This window comes from Zerene cesonia, chromosome 5 (genome assembly GCF_012273895.1).
Source record: "Zerene cesonia ecotype Mississippi chromosome 5, Zerene_cesonia_1.1, whole genome shotgun sequence".
Lineage (NCBI taxonomy): Eukaryota > Metazoa > Arthropoda > Insecta > Lepidoptera > Pieridae > Zerene > Zerene cesonia.
Window position 1 is genome coordinate 2,098,926 of NC_052106.1, and position 24,362 is coordinate 2,123,287.

At 33.0% G+C, this 24,362-nt stretch overlaps 3 protein-coding genes across 5 annotated transcripts in view; 1 reads left to right on the top strand and 2 right to left on the bottom strand.

Annotated features, from left to right (window-relative positions):
• Positions 1-5,212, bottom strand: part of LOC119840197 (sialin) — a 12,203-nt gene extending 6,991 nt beyond the window's left edge. The window contains exons 1-2 of the mRNA XM_038366709.1: positions 4,894-5,212; positions 2,510-2,709 (exon numbers count right to left, since the gene is read on the bottom strand). Coding sequence (XP_038222637.1) covers positions 2,510-2,709; positions 4,894-4,927 — 234 coding nt within the window. The 5' untranslated portion in view covers positions 4,928-5,212. The remainder of the gene's footprint in view (positions 1-2,509; positions 2,710-4,893) is intronic.
• Positions 5,213-6,315: 1,103 nt separating this feature from the next.
• LOC119839966 (graves disease carrier protein-like) lies at positions 6,316-18,346 on the top strand. The gene is made up of 6 exons (XM_038366434.1): positions 6,316-6,791; positions 7,535-7,761; positions 12,837-13,025; positions 13,880-14,036; positions 15,056-15,197; positions 16,733-18,346. Exons 1-6 carry the CDS (start codon positions 6,728-6,730, stop codon positions 16,905-16,907), a joined length of 954 nt encoding a protein of 317 aa, XP_038222362.1. The 5' UTR covers positions 6,316-6,727; the 3' UTR covers positions 16,908-18,346.
• Positions 18,347-19,543: 1,197 nt separating this feature from the next.
• Positions 19,544-24,362, bottom strand: part of LOC119839922 (serine/threonine-protein phosphatase 2A catalytic subunit beta isoform) — a 20,572-nt gene continuing 15,753 nt past the window's right edge. For 2 of the 3 annotated variants that reach the window (XM_038366369.1, XM_038366368.1), the window contains 3 exons: positions 24,115-24,168; positions 23,193-23,276; positions 19,544-22,649 (listed from right to left, as the gene is read on the bottom strand). In XM_038366369.1, coding sequence (XP_038222297.1) covers positions 23,204-23,276; positions 24,115-24,168 — 127 coding nt within the window. In that variant the 3' untranslated portion in view covers positions 19,544-22,649; positions 23,193-23,203. The remainder of the gene's footprint in view (positions 22,650-23,192; positions 23,277-24,114; positions 24,169-24,362) is intronic. The other variant, XM_038366370.1, reaches the window with a different exon arrangement.

A 24,362-nucleotide genomic window follows, 5' to 3' on the forward strand; every position in this document is an offset into this window, starting at 1 on the left:
AGTAATAAATGTTATTTGCAGTTAACAATTTTCTTTTTTCTTTATTACAATATTTATGGCAAGACTAGGTATATACGCTTATATATATGGTGAGATGAGGATAAAGGAAGATAATAATTATTATATAAAAACTTGCTGAACCCGCAAACGCTGTTCTGCCTTACTCTTATGAGTATGAATAGATGTTGGCTGATTCTCAAACCATTCCGATAAGCACAGAAAATTTCATGAAAATTGGTCCAGCCGTCTCGGAGGATTATGATAAATAACATAATAACACGAGAATGTTATATATATAGAGATTAAAAACTAGTCGATAACACGTGTTATCAACAAGTTCGTGAAGGGGCAATAAATATGAGCATAATAAACTATAACAATTGTCCCTGGAAATTCTTATTAAATTGGTCTTCGTGCCGGGGTTTTAGCAATAAGCCCAACATAATACTATACTATAATATATCTAGGCTATAGTTTATATTATATATAGAAACTCAAGACTTTTAAATAGTTTCATTGTATTATTTATTGCAACACGCGTGGTCACGGGGAGACTGACCGTGTGTAAAATACGTTAAATATCTTTAATTTCTGTTAAATATGTAATACCTGCGCAATATCAAACACAAGAAAATTTTACTTATCTATGTCAAATTGGACTGATCTTTGGCATTCACGTGATTATCACTTTTATTTTTACCCAGCGTCGATTTACGCGAGAATCGTGATTACAATAATACTTGGATCCAAATCTAAAGAATTTGATGCTTTATTTACAGATAAGAATCTAAAAAGTCGCTATGACGTGTAGGTAGGCTATATTTAAGAACCTAGAACCTAAAGGTTAAGGATAAACACATGACGCAAGTACTTTTTATGTATTTATCCTTAATTTCTATTTATATTTTAGCAATTCAATTTTTTATGATATAATATCTATTTAATTAAGAACATTACCAAAAAGACGATTATTGGCATTTTATTAAAATGAATACAAACAATTCTAGAAAATAATGTTACAATTAGTATAATGAACAATGATAACTATTTCATTTATTTCAACACAAATTATCAATCTTGTGTTGAATTGCTTGTTAAATCACTCGATTATAAGAGTTGCATTATATTATGTAGAACCTTTGATACGATTAAATTTGAATTGTGAATGTTTGGGCACGTTCCAAAGTAAAATAATGCCGGATAGGTTGACCTGTTACAAGGTTAAATCCACAGTTATAAAGTCTTAAAATAGATTTCAAAAATAGCTTGGTCCTGTGCAGAATCAGGACAGCAAAACATAAAGTAGATTACTTTACGACTGACCTGGTTATTGAAATGCTTTATTGTTTATAGCATATTACTCGTTGACATGTAATTGTTAAAGAAAGTGGAGTAATGTGAAAATAATTTTGTTTAAATGGAATTCACTAAACCAATGTGAAGTATGTGAAGTATTTAAGACGTATTTGAATTCTTCGTTTATTTATTTAAGTGGTTTTAACTGAGTTTTCCTCATCCGATACTTCAAACCTACTTATCCTACTAATATTATAAATGCGAAAGTTTGTAAGGATGTGTGTGCGTTTGTTGCTCTTTCACGCAAAAACTACTGAACCGATTGCAATGAAATTTGGTACGTAGACAGCTGGACAACTGGAATAACATAAAGGCAACTTTTTATCCCGATATTCCTACGGGATACGGACTTTCGCGGGTGAGACCGCGGGGCGCAGCTAGTTGATCATAAATGTTCCAGTCACTTATTTTAAGCAAATCGTACGTTAATTTTCCAAAAACATTAGGTTGTTCTTATATAAATGGTCCTGCAAATTTTATTCCTTTGTTTGGACGCGCTAATCTCACGAACTACTGGACTGATTTGGATGAAATTTGGTACAGAGATTGTTTATATTTCGAAACTACAACGGTAACGAGAACGGAAACCATGCGGAATCCATGCAATACCCCGGAACAGTCTATCTTCTAGAAATTAAAATCCGTTAAAAAGTTTTTAATTTCTAAATGTATAATACTCGCGTAAAATCAAACACAAGAAAATACCAGTCCATCTTTTACTAATAATGCGCGAAGCCACTTGCAGAACGCTAGTCCATAATAAAAGAGATATCCATATGTTCATTCGCAGAAATAAATTTACCACATCGACACCATTAATTTGCTATATCAAATACAAAGAAACGACTTATACACAAAGGAAATAGGATAAATAATAGTCTAAGTGGCAATTAATCGCTGGATAAGGGGTGGGCATTACACAGGGAGTGCCTTAGTTACTCCCATGTTTATAAAAACCGATACACCTCATAATTGCTATGATAATTCATGATAATACACCCATCACTAATATCCATGCTGATATGATTATCAACTGTAATTTGCATTAATGGTGTTAACGCTTTTAACCACTGGTATTGCTTTGTGATATTTTTAGTAAAATAGTAAAATTCATTGTAAATCTTTCGACAAATTAAGAGGATAGAAGACCTACCTGTGCACTAGTAGAGTTACTCGTGGGCTGGCACTCCGTTGTGACATTCTGATGACCTGTCTCCTCTGGGGCAGCCAATTTGATAGCGGTGTGGTTTAACATGCCCACCATAGCGACAGACAAATTTACTTTAAGCCCATACACAATAGCCATCCCTATAGATCCAAGGATGGCTAGAATGTACCGCGCTGGTAGGACACCTGCAATATATTTGCAATGTTATTATCACCTCTACATGTTACGAAGTAGGTACGATGCATGCAGATTGATTCCTAATTTAAAGAATCTCGCATTGTTTGAAAGTTATTCGTTTTAAAACTCGTAGGTTTTTGTTTATAAAATATACGCAAAAAAATTATTGAGCGACTGGGAAAACCTAATTGATTGTATATATACAGACAGATACAGAAAAGAGTAATTATACGTAAAGTATAGTTTATTATAAATAGTCCAGTAAAGTATGTCCTAGTTGTGACAAACAAATTATTTCTAAATGTATATCATGTTAATAGGATACTTATTTATATTATTATATGTGATTAAATGAATTCTGGTACAGTATTTACCTTATATTTAATGAAGGAAAATTATTTGAATAAAAACAAACAAACGGGTATTTACAGTGTCAATGGCATAGCTTGTAAAAATATTACAGAATCATATAAATAAACTATTATAAAGAAGACAGATTTTATTGTGCGTTTGTGTGTTTTTTTGTTTGCTTGTTTGAAAGAAATAGGCTCCTAAACTACTCGACCGTTTTGAAGAATTATTCCAACAGCAATAGGCATAATGTAGCTTACATTATGCCTATTGACACAAGATTTTTTATTTTTTTTTCCCTGCAACAACCCGAGTGTAGGCAATACGAGTGGGTTATATGCGATAAAATTACGTAAAATCAATAACGAAAACTGTAGACAAATTCGTCAACAAATTCATAGGATTCACCCACAGGCATCTGTGGATTCACCAGACGAGCGTTGTTGTCATAGCAACCGAACCTTAGTCACGTGACTCGTCCCTAAAGATCGCCTTCGCATGACCTCTGAAAGGCTGAAGGACACGACGAAAATTTTCAAACGAAAATGCAATCGGCAATGTATATTTCTATGATGTAATGTCTTACGACGGACTTGTGCATGATTATGACACAGTTAAAGTTTTACCTATATAAATAAACGTAAAAATAAGCATATTGTATGGTATAAATAGAACTCGTATAGTAATATTAATCCTGGTGACGTTTTACGTTCGTTTGTTTTAGTTCAATAATTTTATTAGACGAACACGACACACACTACAAGGATTAGACACAATTATTGTGGATATCCTCATCAGTTATTCCGAGAATTATCTTGCGTATGTTATCGATCTTTTTATTTGCACAACATGACTTTTTCAAACATAGGTAGTAAGTACATAATTGCTGATGATTATATATGATGCAACACGCCTCCGTTCCTCAGTATAGTGTACTACTATATAATATGTATATACCTACAAATATAAACATATATTTGACTTAATATACTATTGTTGTAGTATATTATTAACTTCCTATTAATTTCCAACGTATTGTCAATAGTATATTGAGTTCGCCAGGATTGAACAATTTCATTCGTATATTGCGTATAAGAGCAAGTGAGACAATCTAATTGATTTTATGCCGCAGTTTTTTTTAACTATATTTATTAAAAATACAAGGCAGAAAATAAAAATAAAAATCATAATATTGTGTGAATGTAATGTGAATTAAACTAAATATAAAATTAAATAAAGTAAGTAAAATTGCAAACCCCTTTTTTATCAGTTGAAATTTGCGTTATTATAATAATACTATAATGGTTCCAATTTTATTAAATTCCTCATTAAATATTATTACATACTGTTATTAATGTTGCAGGCTGGGATCACATATATGCATGAAATACCTACATTTTAAAACATTGCAAGGAAAGGTCATTGACTCTTAGATCAGATTCTTATCTGAACTTGACATAAAAAATATTGTTAAAATAAATAAATCTACAATCCTGCTTGCATTGTACATTTATTCGGTTTGAACATATCTAAACTTTCTTCATTTATTTGACTAATTTAATTATCATTATCGCGTTCACCTATTACTAGGTATATATTCTTTAACTTGAATAGGAGCATTTTATTCATTTCATTTAAAAGTTACCATTTAACCAGACACAAACACAAGTACAAATAATAAGCGATAAAAAATAAAAAAACGTAATAGCGATATTAGTTTTACATCACAAATGTACGGAGATACGTAAGTAATGGTTTTTTAAATTAGAGATTTTTTTTTTAATAATACTTACTTACGAATAAGAAAATATTTCTGGGCAGTTAAATAAATAAAAACTTACGTCCTAAAACATTTCCTTTAGCCGGCACGTCCATTTTCACTCAAAAATGTTTTTGTCCAATACACGAATGATTAAAATTTAAACTTAAAGGAATTGTTTAATACACAAAACATTTAACAGGAATCGAGTCACACGTACAACGCCATCGAGTTGAGCTTTACGTATGAAACCTGGAACGAACTTTTCGAATAATATTGTGACTCATAGTACGCAACGTGTTGAAATACCGAATCGGTTTATGTACCGTTTACTTTATATATTATATGCTTTCCAAGAGAAACGTGCCGACCAGCATGTGATCACATAAACATCGTTAAGAATATTATATAGCTTCACAATAGGTAGATACGTGCTGTGTCCCATGGTTTAAGCTTTCGCGCTTTCAAGGTGACCTTCAAAGCTTTTAAGGATTAAGCTTACATTACGTTTTACTCCCAATTTCTCAAATCGCTTGATTAATTAATTTAATTAATTCATTTTTATTTAGTGTTTAAAAATAGATGATAATGAGATGAGAGAAGATGATAAATTTGGTTTGATTGTAGTTTTCGTTTTGGGTTGAATCTACAGCATTTATCCATTCAATATTATCTTGCTTAACTTTCTGAAAATGGTCATACTAGTAATTATTCAGTATACACGTGTATATAGCTAGAAGCTATACGCTTTGAAAGCTGTTTGTATTTTAATATTTTTTTTATTGACCAAAAAAACGGATCGACAAAACTTTTAATTTCGCGCCATGCTATTAGGGTGCTTAAAGCGCAGGAACCAGTCATAAATTATTTATAATTGCAAATCAAAAATTTCACGAATTTCTATATAATGTTGCTAAATTGTGTAGGAGATCTTGAGAGAATCCTTTAAATTATTAATATTCGTTTTTTTTAATAATTCGCATTAATAAATATCTTTGTTTAACCACCAACATTACTGTTAAATAGTCTATAAAACGGTTATATGTACATGGTATATCTTTCTGATACTCATGCGTAAAATAAATAAATAAAAATCCATGCACAATACAAACAATGAAGACGTATTTTCTTTAATTGTATTAATTTTTTTATTTATTTTACCCATCTATGGTAGCATATTTTAAATATAATACTGGCGCTGATACCGAGCATGACATGACTAGGTAAGGACTACGAGACAAGAAAACAGTCAATAAAACAGTGTTGAGGAAAAGCAGGATCTCTACTCAGCATAATACTTACTCTGTGGTAACGGCAAATGGCAATAATATCCTTTTTTTAAATTTCTATTCTTTAAAAATTTCTAATTTATAAAAAAAAAGCATTTCAATGCTATAAAACTAAAAATAAAAAATAATATCCTTGTTTGTTGTAGTATACATTTATCTGTGGTTTATGGTTTATTGTCATTTGTCATATGTCTGTCGTGTCAGGCGTCAGCTGTCTGTTTAGATTATTTAAAATTATTTAGTGTTCGACGTAGAGACAGAGCAGAAGTCGCGCTTGTTTTTATCTATTTAATGTATATTTATTACAGTAAACGCGAAACATAACTAAAAGGGTCGCCCCAGTAAAGAAGTCTGAATGATATTACTACATTTTCGATTATTATTTGCAACTGTGTAACATCCAGCTATGGTCCAACTTTGACATAATTTGATCTTATGACGGATGTTCAAAGAAAAGTGGTGTTTGTACGGTGAAAGTTTTGTTTTAAATGTTGCGTGCCAAATCGTGAAGAAATGTCCCTCGTCATCGGGTTGTAATTAATAATATTTATTTTATCGACGTCGCATGCTAAGCAGATAGACGATTTCATTTTTGTTTAGGTCAAACTTTAATTTGAAGCCGCAAAAATGGCCCTAAAGGTGGAACCAAAAAATGACTTCGATTTCATTCTGAGAAACCTGTTGGCAGGAGGTATGTTCGTTTTAAGTTGTAAATAGGTTTAAATTTAATTACTATAATCACAGGTGCTTTCTATTATATATTATTTTAATTTATCATTAGATTTGCTCCATTTGATGTTATATGTAACACATTTTATAAAACTATATTGTAATGTATTTCACAATATTATAGATTTGAACATAAGATGATTGTATACTGAAGACATTGTTAAGATAACATAAAATACCAAATGTCCTATATATATTACACATGCATATACTATGGTGTGCCTAGAGGTTCACCTGCCAAAAATGCCAACGTTCCTGTGGAAATATTGGACTAAAAAGTCACCATATTTATTTATCATAACATTACATATTTTTCAAAATAACAGACAGACTCACAGATAAAAATTGTAAAAAACGATTTTTTTTCATGTATGTGTATGGCCATAATATGTCGGAAGTAAAAACTGGTTATTTTAATATTACAAACAGGCATTTCAATTTAATTTATTACTGTAGACATGTTTTCAACATTAATATAAAAATGAATAGTAGACTACTTTCACAGCAATGTGAAAAATATTAAATATCTGTGTGTGTGCAATCTAATATTAAATGTCTGTGTTATTTTGGTTGTCATTCTTATTCATATATATGATTTGAAATATAGCACAGAACATCAATCATGTTATCTGTTCAAAGTGTATATAATACATATTCATAGATTTCAATTCAATATTGAATTCCATAAACCTGCTTTCTTTTTAGGTGTGGCTGGTATGTGTGCTAAGACCACAGTAGCCCCATTAGATAGGATTAAGATATTACTGCAGGCCCAGTCCGTACACTATAAGCATCATGGTGTGTTTGGAGGTTTAGTGGCTATAGTGAAACAGGAGTCTTTCATAGCTCTCTACAAAGGCAATGGGGCGCAGATGGTCAGGATATTCCCGTATGCGGCGACACAGTTCACGAGCTTTGAAATTTATAAAAAGGTTTGTGTATTCAATTTTACTGTCTATTTCAAGACTATACAAAACATTTCAACCAAAAAATAATTTTAAACAAAAATCCAAACTGCCTTAACATTTAAATGGGACCGTACAGGAGACATCGGCTTTCAAATAAAAAAAGAAACATTGCAATCAGTTGACCCAGTGAAAGGTTCCGGGATAACAAACTGAAAGAAAAATACAGTCAAATTGACCACCTCCACCTTTCTTGGAGTCAGTTGAAAAAGTCATCAACATTAACACTGCATAAAAGTAACAAATAACAATTAATTTCTGACACTATGTTAATATTGGTGCCTCATTAAATAATAAAATTAAAAAATATGGATACATTGAAACATTCAAAATTCCCATTAAAAATTCCCTCTTTTTTGACAAGTCAGTTAAAACATAATAGCATAGCTTTGGACTGTGATTAAATATAAAAAGAAATGAAAAAAAAAAATGCCAATGCACTGTCAAATATTTATTCTGTAAGTTCACTCTTTGAAAATTATAATACAATTGTCATTGTAAATATGAAAAAATAAACATTATTTTATGATTTCTTTATATAAAATTATAATTTACAATAGCTGTAATTTACTATTAGTGGTGTTTTTGCGTCATTGTCTCAATCAGTTATTTAAATATGATCGATTGTATAAAGAAGTTATAAAATCCAACTCTGTTATAAGGCCTAGGACGCACTACGTCTAAACTCTAAACCGTCGTGATTTTTGACCGCGTTTTTTTGAAATTCGAACAAAAGAATATAAGCGACCTCACTTGCAATTTTTCCCGCGATTAATTTAAAAACCGCGAAAATGTGGCATAATTTGTTTTTCAAAGAACACACTTGTGTGTCTCGGGCGGTTTTAGCCGTTAGCGGTTATTGCCGATAATCGCTCGCATGAAAAACCGCTGAAAAAAAAGACCTTAGCCATTCATTACATTTGTACTGATTTAAAATTGGAAAATATAATATAATGTAGTTTTTTTATGACATAAGCGGGTAACTGAGCTGGTGGTTCGCCTGATAGTAAGCGATCACCACCGCCAATGAACATTTGCATTTAGTGTCTCTGTCTTCTAAAGGGAAAGGGATAAGGACGTATTGACGACTGGAAAGAAGGAATCGACTGGGAAGGATGTGGAAAAAGAAATGGGCCTCCTACTCATTCCATAATTAACATTGAAAATTATTACGATTTGATGGTTTCACAGGTGTTTGATAGAATTATAAAACCAATTATAGCCAATATAATTCGTCACGTTTCGTTACTTTGATATGGTTGAAATCGTGTTTGTGTCTTTTTTATTATTACCCGTGTTTTGTTATCTAATGTTACAATTTCGAATATCAAACTTACGAACAAACCATAATATAATAAACATTGTTATCACTTATTTAGGCCAATTAATTCAATTAATTATGAGCACTGTATCTGTTATTAGTACCTACTAGCTTCCCGCCCGCGGCTTTGCCCGTATAGTCGCAGGAAAGATTTCCTCCCATGTTCCCGTTCCCGTAGGATTTCCGGGATAAAAACTTACCTATATCCATCTCCTGCTTCTAAGCTACCTCTGCACAAATTTTTAGTCTCATCGGTTAATCCGTTCTTAGGTTATAAATAGTGTAACTAACAGCACTTTCTTTTATATAATATATAAATAGATTAATTCTTTTTTACTCAGTAAACTATCAAAATCTCATGATTTGTATATAAATATATGAGCTACGTAGTTACGTCGATGATTACTTATCGGTAAATATATTTTCGCCGTCTAGCCTTCAGCCTTGGAGTTATTTTTATATTTAACTGGCTGTGGGACGCGGTTTCAGATGAACCCGCGGGCTAAAGCAAGTATGTATTTCTATAGCACATGAGTTAGTGAGTCTGGTAAATAAACTACATCACTATCAAGCATCGTCATAATCAATACAGTGGTTTTCGCATGAAAAAGTAACAAACATATATCCAAACATCGGCAGTCTAATAATTCTGTCGTTTATAACTCTTCCAATATATTATGTAGAATAGTACAGGCTCGTCATTGAAACCGCAGCACTTAAACGAAAAGAAGATATTTTATGCTATTTTTTATCTGATTTAATTCCTACATTGTCTTTAAAGTATTCGCGTGCCTTTTATTAGTTCGTTTTGCATAATAGTTTCATCACTCTGTTTGTTGATGTTTCTATCTAATTATGTATGGATTATGGACGATATATAATCGGGATTCTGTTAAGGTAGCGGTGTTAACAGTTACATACTAAGCGTAGCGTTGCCGTCACACTTAGACAAACATAATTCTATATAGGTACCTAAAGCTGCTACATTTTCTAAGCCTATGTGTGCAGTTTTATTATTTAGTGAGTTGGAACGTAATTACTAGGTTTTGGTGTTGCGGCCGCCATCTATTATATATTTTTTTGTAATTAATATTTATTTATATATATCATTTATAAATCTTGCAATTGCCTAAATTAGCAATCCTATAGAAAATATCTCACGACAAGTGTTCCTATTACTATTATTTATTATTTTTTACCGTAAAATGAAATATAGAGAAGTTATCATAAACGATAATAAGTTAAATTGAAAAAAAAAAACTCTGCATAATAAAATCACAAAGACCATATTTAAATATTCAAGCTAGGTACTGATTTGCTTGATACGTTGATTATCTTTATCTCATCTGCCAAGATTTGCCTTTTTTCATATGTAAAAGTATTTTTTATATGTAAAGGTCCCTTGACACAATTTTTTACAGATTTTTTACGCAAAATTTTACTGCAAATGATATTTTTTTTATAGAGTATGTTTAGATATACTATGGATCTCACTAAATAATAAGCTCTATGGAGTATTTCGTAATATCTTACTAGTAGATCGTATTTTTTGAATGTGTGATAATTAAAAGTGAATGGGTCATGAATCATGACCATTCCAAAGGCTGTGGAAATAAATGTTTTAATATTATCAATTTAACAAGATTATCATGAGGTGAAAGATTAAGCATAAAGCTTAAAAGTGAATCCACAAATATTTGATAAAAACCGGCTTGCATAGACCACGTGAGACGACATACGGATCGTAGGTGCGGCGTTTCGTTTGCATTTCCTAGTACTATGCGAAGTACGAGCTCATGGGCCTTATTTTACTCGTCTTTACAATTAATGATTGAGATATTCTGATATATATACAAAAAAAATGTATGTTTAATTACATTTTATAGCGGAAAAGTTCACTGTTCACACGTATGCAGCTTTGTTCGTGTTCAAGGTATATAACTATGATATAAATAAATAAATTTAGGAAAATAAAAAAAAATACTTCTCTATTACGTCCAAAGAAAATATTGTGCGTGGTCTTAAATAATCTGATTACTAAATTTCATTTTAATTGACAAAGAAGTTTAGTTTGATTTGTGAAGGTTACGAATATACGAACATGGAAAGAGCCTCTCTTGTGTATAGTATTTGGAGATTTCTATAATGAATACTGCTATTATTTTTATAACTAGTTATAATATCGTCTGTAGTGGGAAAGTAGATCTTCATAGGGGAATATTCAACCGTGTTTAAATGTTTTTTTTTTAACTTAGAGTCAGAATATGAAGTTTATAAACAAAGAAAAGAAAAAACAAATTTTATTCGTACAGATTACTCAAATAACAAATGTACGTTTACTATCATACTATCATATTTCTACTATCCTGCTCCTACTATCCCACTATCCACTAATCCATCCACTATCCACTTCCACTAATATTTTAAATGCGAAAGTTTGTAAGGATGTGTGTGTGTTTGTTACTCTTTCACGTAAAAACTACTGAACCGATTGCAATGATATTTGGTACGTACAGACAGCTGGACAACTGGAATAACATATAAGCTTTTTATCCCGATATTCCTACGGGATACAGACTTACGCGGGCGAAACCGCGGTGCTAAAACGGTGGTAAAACTTTCTGAAGTGAAAAGATTTTATATAACTCCAAACCTCAAAGAATCCATGGCAAACTTAAATTATGATTAATTTTCCAAATATATTTCCCTAACATAATACTCGTATTGGTAAAGACGTTATGTATTCTACCATTATTTAATCAATAACACGATTCAAACGTCACAATAAAACGAGAAAGGACAGTCTGAATTCTGCATGACAACGCGCATATGCTTGCGAACGATTTAAATTCAATTGTTAACAAGATCAAAATACAACGTCCATAAAAAGTATAGCGACGAGGCATTGTAAGAAAATTGTACTTGTAACTGCTTCAGTTTATTGATTTAAAACAAGGATAGTCAGCCATTATATAATGTAAATGAGTGTTCATTTAAATATCATTCGTTTTTTTTTTCTTTATAATTGCATTGCGTTTTATAGAAGCTACATGTAAGATGATAGAGGATTTAACTTTCATGACTTAAAGGATAATTTATATTTACATTGTTGTTAGTTTGTAAAAACATTTTAAATTTTAAAACTATGCTGCTTCTAGTTCGTTAATTGACGAAATATCAGTGGCAATATTCATATTACAATTAAAGTAATTAATGTATATTACCATCGTGTGGATTATCAGGTGTATTTGAATATTATTCCACTAGCTTGAACCCGCGGCTTCACCCGCGAAGTACTGGTATATAAAGCGATCTATGTGCCAATACAGACTGGATAAAACTTTGTATCTTTCCGAGATCAGATCAACTGTTTTTGCGTGGTAAAATAACAAACATACATCCATTTCAACAAACTCTCATGTTTATTATATTAGTAGGGAAAAGTTTCAGGTATTGTATAGTTAATCATTGTTTTTCTCTTCAAAATTTCTAATTGCACGTAGAAATAAATGTATTGCCTGAGAAATGGGGGTCCCAGCTTCTTGCTAAAATACGAAAATAATTTATAAGGCTCTAAACATACGCCTCCTTTTAGCTTAACATATTTATCCTACCTACTCTGCTTATACCCTATAGATAGGTGTGTAATAAGCATACTATTAGTCAGAATTATGGTTTAGGGCATACATAATACAATATGTTTTCTTATAACTCTTTCCAGTACCTCAGCGGGCTAAGCATACCACTAGTCCAGCACGGTGACAAATTCCTTGCTGGAGCCGCGGCCGGCGTGACCTCTGTGACCCTCACTTACCCTCTCGACACGATCAGAGCGAGACTTGCTTTCCAAATAACTGGGGAGCATAGATATACCGGCATCGCGCATGCGGCTTCTACCATGTTCCGAACGGTGAGTTTGTACGAAAAGGTTCTGTAAGTGCGAAGGTACTTATTTGATAAGAGAGTCCAAAGTCCAGTTTTAAAAATTCATCTTGAAAATCACGGTTCAAACTCTGCTTTGAGGCTTATCTTCTTAGGTGGATAACCTTCGGACTCGAGCGTGTATTGTTGTAGGTTTTGTGAACGAAATAGACGAAGTATTATTATTGAAACATTAAAACGTTCTTTGAAAAAACATATTGAATGCATACGAAATTATACAGAACCCATACGTATAAAAACACGGTACTGTGAAGGTGCTGATGTAAGAAACCGTATAAGCTGGTAGTGTTTATTGTATAAATATGTTAATATTCTGTAGGCCGTCAATTTGGGCAATTTGAATATATTAATATTCGATAGTGTTTCTTTTCTCTGCATACCTTAAAGGTTTATTGTCTACAAATTGTATAAATATTGCCTCACATCGAACAAGATACATTCATTGTTGAATACAGGTTTTAATCTTTGATTCCCTTGATAATATTGATATTAAGTCGTTGGATTATCAGTGTTGCGATTTCCTATATCGATAAGTTATAATTATTTTTAACTCGCTTTTTTTAGCTTTATATTAATCGGTTACATACATATACAGGATGTTTGTATGTAACCGACTCTTTTAGCGTCGATTTTAAACGGACAGATTTAATTCTTAGTTACGTAATCGATGTAACTGTCTACGTGGTTACATAAAAAAATAAGGAAATTGCGCCAAAAATTAAAAAAAAATCGTAATAGCAGTCAACTAATACCTATTAAAAAATGATAAGTGTGAAGTTTTTGAATATGTACAATAATATGGTGTTTTTTTTTGCATACCAGGAGGGCGGTATACGAGCGTTATACCGCGGTTTCGTCCCCACTATGGTGGGCATGGTGCCGTACGCAGGCTTTAGTTTCTACTGCTTCGAGTCGCTTAAATATTTCTGTATGAAGTATCTGCCAACGACTCTGTGCCGGAAATGCGACAGGAATACGGGTAGGGTTTTTAATAAGTAGTATAGATAATTATTAATCTTAACATATACATATATATAAATCTACGTGTCATATTGTCTGTCCGCGATGCACTCCTAAACTACTCGACTGATTTCAATGAAATTAGTACACCGTGCGTAGTTAGATCCAACTTAAAAGATATTATAGTTAATATTTCATTAGATGTGATATTTTAAAATGTGATGATAATGTCAAGTAGTCTGTTGGAGAAGTGTTTGTCTGATAGCGTTAATCTCAAAAACCACTTGATCTAATCGAAAATTTGTTTTGTTTGGTTGTCTATTTATTGTGCCCTTACATGAACAATGTTGAAAATTTTGGGAAAATATGTATGAATGTATGTATGTATTAAAGATTATGAAAAGTACAAAAAGGATATGATAATCTAATTAATTATTAATCTAATAATATTAGTTGTTGTTTATTTTTGCTATTATAAAAATTTCGTATTTTGACATGATAATTTCAAAATGGAGACGTTGCTAATATGTCTCTATAAGCGAGTTGTTTGTGATTTTAATAAAAAGCGATCATTGACCCTGAATATGTTTGCTTGTATTGATTGTAGCCGGAGGACGTTTATGTTGGCATACAGCTAATAATATTTGCCTAATAAATTATACTGAAACTTAATACATTGAAAACATTGATGACGCCTATTTCTGTAATAACTTATATTGTGATAACTAGCTGCGCCCCGCGGTTTCACCCGCGTAAGTCTGTATCCCGTTGGAATTTAAAAAATTGAATAAAAAGTTGCCTAAGTGTTATCCCAGTTGTCCAGCTCGTACCAAATTTCATTGCAATCGGTTCAGGTTTTGCGTGAGATTAATAAACTTACACACACACATACATCGATCTTCACAAAGTTTCGCATTTATAATATTAGCAGGATAGGATATACATATTAAACTACTCCGAATTTAACGCGTGCAAAGCCGCGGGCGAAAGCTAGTAATCGATAAAGGCTTAAAAATTATTGAGCTATCTCGCTCCTAGGCGGTCTAGTACTAACGGTGCCGGGTAAGCTACTGTGCGGCGGTCTCGCCGGCGCCGCGGCGCAGTCCGTCTCGTACCCGCTGGACGTGACGCGCCGGCGCATGCAGCTCGCCGCCATGGACCCGGCCACCAGGCACTTTGGGTGAGATTAACGTTACACCGCACGGTACGAGCGCACTGTACATATAGCGAGTGCCCGTACGCGCACGTACGAAACATGAATGCACTGCAATATCTTGCACGCTCACATAGAAAAAATACTTTGCGAACATATACAACACACATATCTCGCACAAAAAATGTGCCCGCGCACACACTAAACAAAACACGCATGCACACTCTTTCTTACATTCAAGTATACAAAATATAAATATGCAATAGAAAACATGAATGAAGACCGAGTCATATGAATACGTGTGTACGTACGCAAGATGCATGGACACACACACACACACACAGGGTGCGCGCGCGCACACACGCAGACAAACTAGCGATGCCTTAAAAGGGCCATCCATAAAGTATGAAATTTTAATAGTTTAATTACCCTACCCCCCCTTTAACGTGTGACGTAATTTATATGTGACCCTAAAGGCACATATATGTATATGTAACCATGGGTTGGGTATTAAAAGCGAAGCGAAGTGCTTACACAGAAGGCTGATCACCTACTTGTCCGTAAAGAAAATCGATCAGTGAAACAGATGTTCATCATCTGCCCCATACCCCACTAGGGGACACGGGACTTCAAACACTATATGTTACGATGGTATATATACTGCTACTGTACACGCATACGCATGCTAGCACAAGGCACTGTCTCTACGTTTGTCTCTAACTACTTTAATTTGAGAAAAAAAGCTTCGAGATTTACTTTTAGAAAGCATATAACTGCAGTTTCCATATAAAACTGAGCCGATTGGTTTTCTCAATAAATGCATACACGGTTTGCTATCGTAATTGCAATATAAAAGTTCTTACATTTCACATTCAATTGAATGCGCAATTGGGACTAACAGATCACATAAGGGGTCACGGATGATTTGCACATTATTGTCCTATCAAATTTATCTGTTGCACCTTGAAGCATTTCCTTGTTGAGTTATATTGTATATTTTTATATTTTATTGTGTTAATATTTAGTTTTATAAATATTGATATCAAGTATATCTTCAATGGCTCTTTTTACTAATTTTTCATTTTTATTTTTACTTTTATTTCTGGTACACAATGTAATATTATGTATGTACTATGAACACACCCCTTACTAACGACTAAATTTTATTGCATATTTCTTGCACTGGTGTTGGCGAATATAACAGGAGGTTCGTACTTATTTTATTTATTTATTTTTTTGTGATTATGATATTTTTTTAATTGTTATGTTCGTGCGTCATTAAGTTTATATTTTGACGTCTTGCTAAATTATACTTAAATTTATCTATATACTTTATCTACATTACCATGTGTTTTTTTTTTCACTATTCTATAGCTGTTAGCCCCAGCTTCGTCCGCGTGGTTAAAATAAATTTTCGTGGTGCTAGGGGATGAATGCTTATCAAAATCCTTTCTTAATGGATGCCTACATCATAGGCCCTATTTTCACATGCCAAATTTGAGTTTGGGCTGTTTTGTTGCATTGATAGATCGGTCATTAAGATTTTTTATACAATTTTCCAGTTATGGTATGTTAAAAACCTTGACTCACATATACCGCGAGAACGGTATCGTGAAAGGTTTGTACCGCGGCATGAGCGTCAACTACATCCGGGCCATACCCATGGTGGCCACTTCCTTCTCCACGTATGAGCTGATGAAGCAGCTACTGAACTTGGATACGGGGATGAGTGTTTAATGCTGATTGTGCTTGCGATTGAAGTGCTTCGTTGGTTTATATCACTGATTGTTGTGATATTTAATATTTTTTTGTAATTTCTTCTTGGAAATTTGAAACATGGTTCAGTTTTGTTTGTGAGAACAATATTTGTGAAATATTTTTATGATCTATTCTTGTTATTTCGAAAGTATGTAGACTGTAGAGTGGTCAAATTGGAGTGATTTGCTTGGTTTAGATTGGTTGTGATAATTTTTTTCATGGAAATAGTTTGGGAGCCTGTTTAATTTTTTTTTTGTTCCATGCAAAATTTGTATTAAACAAGTGTCCGTTTTATATTGCTCTTTAAGGTATAATGTGTTAGAACTATAAGTTTTCTATCGCAATGAATTTTCATTTTAAACAGCATATTGTAATCGCAAGCTGTCAAATGAATGTAACTTACGAATGTGAGAATGCGGGACGTAATGTTTTGTGTAATGTATTTTCATAAAAATATAACTATTTTACCTATCGACATTAATATACAGGGAAGTAATGTGATCATCGTTTGTTGACTGAGATCAAGTTTTGAATTGAATTGCATATATGTAGATATAAGTCCTGTTTATTAAATTCCACTTTTCGTTCTATAATTATTAACAACCAAAGATGCATAATTCAGGCAGATTGAATCGTGAAACTAAAACTGTAAAACTTTAGGATAAATTCTCTTCAACGGTGAACGCAGGATCACTTAAGTATAAGGAAAAGTAAGGTGTACTCGAATAATGACGAAGGGTATTTCTAAAATATCGAAAATCGTTTGTAGATGAAAAATTGATATTATTCTTAATTTTATAAACTCCATTTCATTTAACTGCTTATACTCTATTTATATTATTCAAATTCATAAAATAATGTCGAGTGAAATTGTTGTAAATTAATTTCTTAATTACCCCAAAGCACTCGATGTTTTTTGCGATAAAATTACATGGGCTTAAATTATTTAATCATTGGTTTGGGTAGAATAAGTGTAGTCTCTATTTTTCACGATGAAACGTATGTATTTTAAGGAAACCAGTATTTTAAGTAATGTCATAGAAGTAAGGCCCTGGTTGTAACATAGCATTTAAATATATTCTTATATATATAGTTAGCACAACCATGATCAAATATATCTAAGCTCTCAATCTTTTTTTCTTTGTGAGTAGTTAAATTATAATGAGTTGTAAGATTTATGAAGATCCACGTGGATAGCTTTACATGTTACATAAGATGTAACTAATTTCGTTATAAGAGGCTTGTATTTTAAGAAATGATTATTTTTGTATGGTTTTAAGTTATTATCTCTGTTCATTTTATTCGGGTCAAAGAGCACTTGTACTGTATGATTGGGGAGTTTGGAATTGTTAACGATTTGTGTTCGGGATCGTCAAAATCATATTTATTGAGAATATATATGTATAAACTTTACAGCACGTGGTAGTTTTATTTGAGTCCTTACGTTTAAGAGGTGAAGAAGTTTACAGAGGTGAGTTGACAATAAACCTGCTTGAAGGTAGAGGATAAGATTCATTTTCAGCTTTTCTATATTTTAGAGAATACTTTCAAGTATTTCCATGGAGAAATTTCTTCTAGAGGTTCAACACTCAATAGGGTTTATCAATAGATTTTATTATTAAATTTAGAAAAGTGTTAAGCTACTGTTAGCAACTGTTAGCTAAATAAAGATTTTTATTTCGTCAGTTAAAAATAATACTTGTATAATTTAACTATTTCACTGCCATCACATTATCATGGAAGCAACTATAGTTCTAAACTACGATACGATGATTTTGTTGTATTGTCATGGTGATTGAGCAAAAATCAATGATAGACCAAAAAACTACTTTTTATTTTTGTAGTTGCATGAAACTCGGAACATTGTTGAATATATACCTACCTACCTGAGAACGCATTTAATACGAGCCTTTCGTTCGAGTAGTCAAAGAGTCCCGCAGTTTTATCAACTTAGTTCCCGTTCCCGTGGTAACTATCTGTGTGACGAATTTCATCCACATCGCTACAACTTTTTAGGTGCGATGAAGACATATTACAGTAGGAATAGGTTATAACTAATATATTTAATTTGTATTGATAAATTGGAACTAACGAATTTTTAATGAAATTTCCGTTTAGTTCTACACACTTTAATATAACGAGAAAGTTTATTACACAAAGCGCAAACCTTTACGCATGACTTATTTTTTATTACGTAGAAAGCTAAAAAAAAAACTTTTCTATTTTATATTATTATTAATTTCTGCTCTTTAAATTGTAACAAAGCCTAGCCTTCCTATTCTCGTAAGTCGATGCTGTACACATGAAATTTTATTAAACATATTACACTGACGGTACGGTAAGGATACCAGTATTCTTAGTGTTCTCTCAGTGAATCGCTAGCATTTAGATTATATAGTATATACGTAACATATCGCTCTTTGTAACATTATGGTATCAATATCTTCTGTCCCATCCCACTGAATTCCATTCCTTATCTGATATAATGATCTTCCATTATAATTAAGTTCTACTCAATCATAACTTATATGTTCCAGTGTGGCTCGAGCATGTCATGAGGGTGTGTGCTTAAAGTCTAAACATACAATAGGGTGTACCGGCAATGAAAGATTGTGTATAATTAATTTTATTTATTATCTAATTCCTATTAACGGGCATAGTACAGTTGTAAGAATAAATTGTTTTATACGTTTTATCTGAAATTAGATTATTGCCAACACTGTATAATTTCAGTAAGTTATCAATTTGCGCAACATTGCATTCATTGTCACACAACATTCGCTCTACACAAATTATCTCTTTAACTCATTTATATTGAATATTTATTACCTATGCATTCTGCCAGGAAAGCCTTATATTACACAACGAACTTCGATTGTGTGAAATAACGCTAGCGAAAGCAAAACCAACTTAGTGCAACGTCAATGTTTAAAAAAATTATTTCACACAAATGAAGCGCGTACATTTCTTTTTTTTTTTGTTCTTTTTGCATATTTATTTATTTACCTAACTTACATACTTAATACTTAGATCAAAGAAACGTGTGGCGACCGATGTGATTGGTGGGAAATTCTTTGTATGCAGGACACACGCTCACAATCAATCGAAGTGCAATTTGGAAATGTAAAACATTGTAACTCGGCCGAAGGCTCGTCTATTATATAAAATGGCACTGACAGAAGAAACGGACGCCGTCCGAGCTCGAAGTGATCCATCATTGCGTTCTGCCAGTTTACTTATAAACGATATTATATACGGTGCAGGCGCCGCACGCGTGCCGCAAACCTACACCGCTATCAATTTACCTCTTATCCTCTTTAATATTATTATTTCCATATAAAAATGCTATACATTATTATGATAAGTTGTTCACTTCGCATTTCGTTTCGCCAGAGTACAAGGGAGGGGAATATTTTCGAGCTTATTTCCACTAACGACCTACGCGATGCCTTCATCCATAGGTATTTACATAATTGCCTAAAATAATAATCGATGAATATAATAATAAACGAAACTATTAAAGCTTCACGCTTGTGAAACATTTATTCCATGTTATACAGGTACTGTGGCACAACAGGAGGAAATTTTGAACAAAAGTCAATTTAAAAAAAAAATGCAATCGGATCTCCTGACAGAATGAGCCGATACGCCAATAATAACCTTCTTTATATAACATTTTTAATACTTTGACTTAGTCACGCGAATATATTAAATATACGGCGCAATCAGTCATTCTGTCACGAAAATAAATGCTTATTGTTATTTTTATTACACAGACGAATGTACCCGTCATTTTATTGTGCTCGAGCGAAGCATACGACACTAACACATAAAAATAATATCAAACTGAAAAATACATATCAATATTTCTGTTAAATGTAAATTTATAATAACGGATAGAAAACGGAACATTGCGACCGCGAACGAAAAAATATATCTAGATGAGAAAATGCCACCTGTCTAATTTCAGTGTATGGTGGTATGTCCATTCCGAGTTGGTAGAAAATAAAACGACTTTTTAGCAAATGTACGCATTTTAATGAGGTCTAAATTGTCTTTGATACATAAGTAATACATAAAGTGTTCGCGCCGTCCGTCCTTGTGAAAATGAACATACCAGCATAATGTCGCGCGAGAAGGCAAGTTTTAGCAACGCACTGCTCACATTTGAATTTGGAATCCCGCCGCCATTTTTGTTTTCCTTTTTTTTTCAATGCAAGCAATATAATGTTAAGGCCCACGGATGCACACTCACGAGTCTGAAGTGTTGTATCATTTTGTAAAAAATTAACATTCTATTGCTTGCATTAAATACATTACAAGCAAGCCACCATTTTCATTTATATAACGAACGAACACGCATTATGAAATAACAATTTTTCTTTTATATTATAACAGATCGTTTATAACGTAAATTGTGAGAATTAAATACGATTTGTCGATACGTGGATCCAAAGAGTACACGTGTGTTCTAAGTATACCTAAATAAATAAGTTTTATACAATACATAATAATAATTAAAAAAAAAATTGTTCAACAAGCAAACGCCACAAATCCGCCGCATATTTTAGTTGGAAATTTGCCAAACGCCACCAAATTGAGGTTAATTCTTCCTTGAAGTTCAGTCTCCGGCAATCAATATGTACTACATATGTATGCTGTATACACAAGTCCTATTAAACTGACGCACATTCACTTTACAATTACATAAAGAACACACGCGTAGCCTTTAGTGCTAAAACGTTGATCCGTCGACGACTTGCTGTTACTCCAACCGTTTTACGTCGTGTAAATTGTAAAAAAATCTCTCGAATGGACGCACGTTACAACTCAATATATATGAAATCGTCGACACTAAAGTTTATGCTGAACAAATCGCTGCAAAGGGCGGTCACTGCTATACGGGACGATCTTGTAGACAACCCTCGAAAGGGACCACACGAACGATATATTGTTTCTTGTAACCATCGACACACCAAGCAAACTTTTGGGTAGAGTTGATTCCGATTGACTGATTGCTTCCGAGCGTCAACCGTGACTGCGCGAAACTTTTGCAATATACAATATTTGTATTGCATTATAACAACGTATCTAGCAGTTATGTGACCCAAAACTTCTATTGGTAAGATTTTTGGCCATAGTTTTGGCTGATGTTGATATAAATCGAAATAATTTACGTTTCTAAGCACAATTGAAAACACTAGAAACTCGAAATGAAATTGAATGCTCTTCAGTTATAAAAATTAATAGATCATCTGTGAGACATCAGATGCATACTTGAATATAATACACATTAGAAATTTCAATGTAATATCATTTCTAGTTCGTGCACATGTGAAAAAATCATCAATTCAACAGACAAAACACTGAACTACAATTAACAATTCAAAAATAAATTACAAAATAGAACCGCTTAAGGCGACCATCCAAACACATCATTAACACAATGAAAACAGTGCACATAACCGCTAGACGCGTTCCACGCAAACACAAAACGCCGTTACGCTAAGGCTGCGCTCGGGGGTTGCGGGGGGTCAGGTGTCGGGGGTGGGGGGTCGGGGTCGAGGGTGTCAGGGGGTCGGCGGCGGCGGCGGCGGCGGCTGTCCAAAGTGCAGAAAGATGAAGAGGAATCGCGCGCGGAGCTGCGGGCGCGAGCGGGCGCGGGGCCGCGCGCGCGCCCGCGCCGCCGCTCGGGACACTCCTGCTCGGTGTACGTCGCCACTGGAAAACGTAACGTAACACAACGTCATACAGGCTAAAATATAACAAGTTCAGACTGTAATAATAATAAATTCTTTATTGGCATACTGTAGTCCTAAACCAGGTAAAAAATTTTCATTACTTCAATATGTAAAAATATTTGTCAATAAAGAAAACTAAATGGTTTCGATCAATATAGTTTGTTAGATGGTAATTTGGGTTAGTCATAATAACTTATTTGTTTCTCTTCCCCCCTATACTCTTATGCTTGTTATATGCCTTTTGCCCTGGTTGCCTGGAAGCGATCACTTCGAAGCGATAAGGTCGCCCAACATTATACTCTTCTATTAAGCCCTGTTATTTTAAATTTTACTTCTTTGAACAATTTTAATTTTATAAGTAAATAATAATAATTTACGTATAAACTTCAGAATTAATTCTTGAATGTAATGTTAGCACACAAACGCAATTCCACTCCTACTCAAACAATTATTTTTATGACAGTATGATACTATTATAAAATTATATTAAAATTATAACGCCCCAATTAAAAAATATACACACCTTGGGGCAGCCTACATGAAGTAATCCGGCGTCCGCCTCGTCACATGAGGCTCGCCGCGTCTCGGAGCCGGATCGAATTGAAGGCTGGAAACAAACACAATTTTTATATACCCTTATTTAACTATAAATTATATAGGTATAGGCTCCATTGTGATTGGTCATAAACTTTAGTATCCACAGTATGGGCGGTTGTTACCGTTCAATACATATTTGACATAAATCAAATAATTATTAGTCATCACTTTGCGCTGCTAATCATTCCAGAATCTTCGATAATTTCAAGTTGTTATGTGCGTTCGTGTGATTAAATTCAAACGATACAATTAAAAAGAACATAAAAAGTCACGTTACGACTTTGACTATAATAATACAAAACATCACAAGGAAATTAGCAGTCGGCATTTACGTAATTTATTTCATCCGTATTATTAAATCGTGATAATACCGCATATTTTATAAACCCCATTATTCATAATATTATAGATAAGCATGGTGTGACGTAAGATCACAATAACTAATTAATTGCACGCGCCGCACTGAGGTCGGAAAGGTGACTCCTCTTATTTTGGAAATCTAGCCTTTGATAAGACGTGAGTCAGTGTTTACAGACTTATAGCGAAGACATAACAAAGCTAGTCATACGTGTTTACATAGATCGGAAACTTTTAATAAATGTTTAATGAATCAACATTTTACACATTCAAAATTTTGATTAAAATGTGTAAATGTTTTGACGATAGTTTCAATAAAAATATCTAAGATATTTTTAAAGTGAGCTTTATCACGCTATTATCTGCTACCTTTTCATAATCAAGATACACAAGACACGTGTAACTAATTTATAAACAGCTTATTTGTTTTCCCTTAAGCACGAATGCATATCTACTAATTAGTAATTACCACAACAGATTAGAATACTTACAACGAATACTTAAGCGCATCATCCAATTCCATAATAGCGGCTTGGTTACCGCATCTGTAAGTGAACAAATTAAATAATTAAATAACGTTCACTGTTTCGGGAATGTTATATAATCCAACCATGCAATAAAATAACACTTAATTATGTATATAATAGTCATTTAATGAACCATAATAGTACGAGATCCGGCCGCGTGATTTATACGTTCATATGTTTGATTAATAATACATAATTTTTATCGATATTTA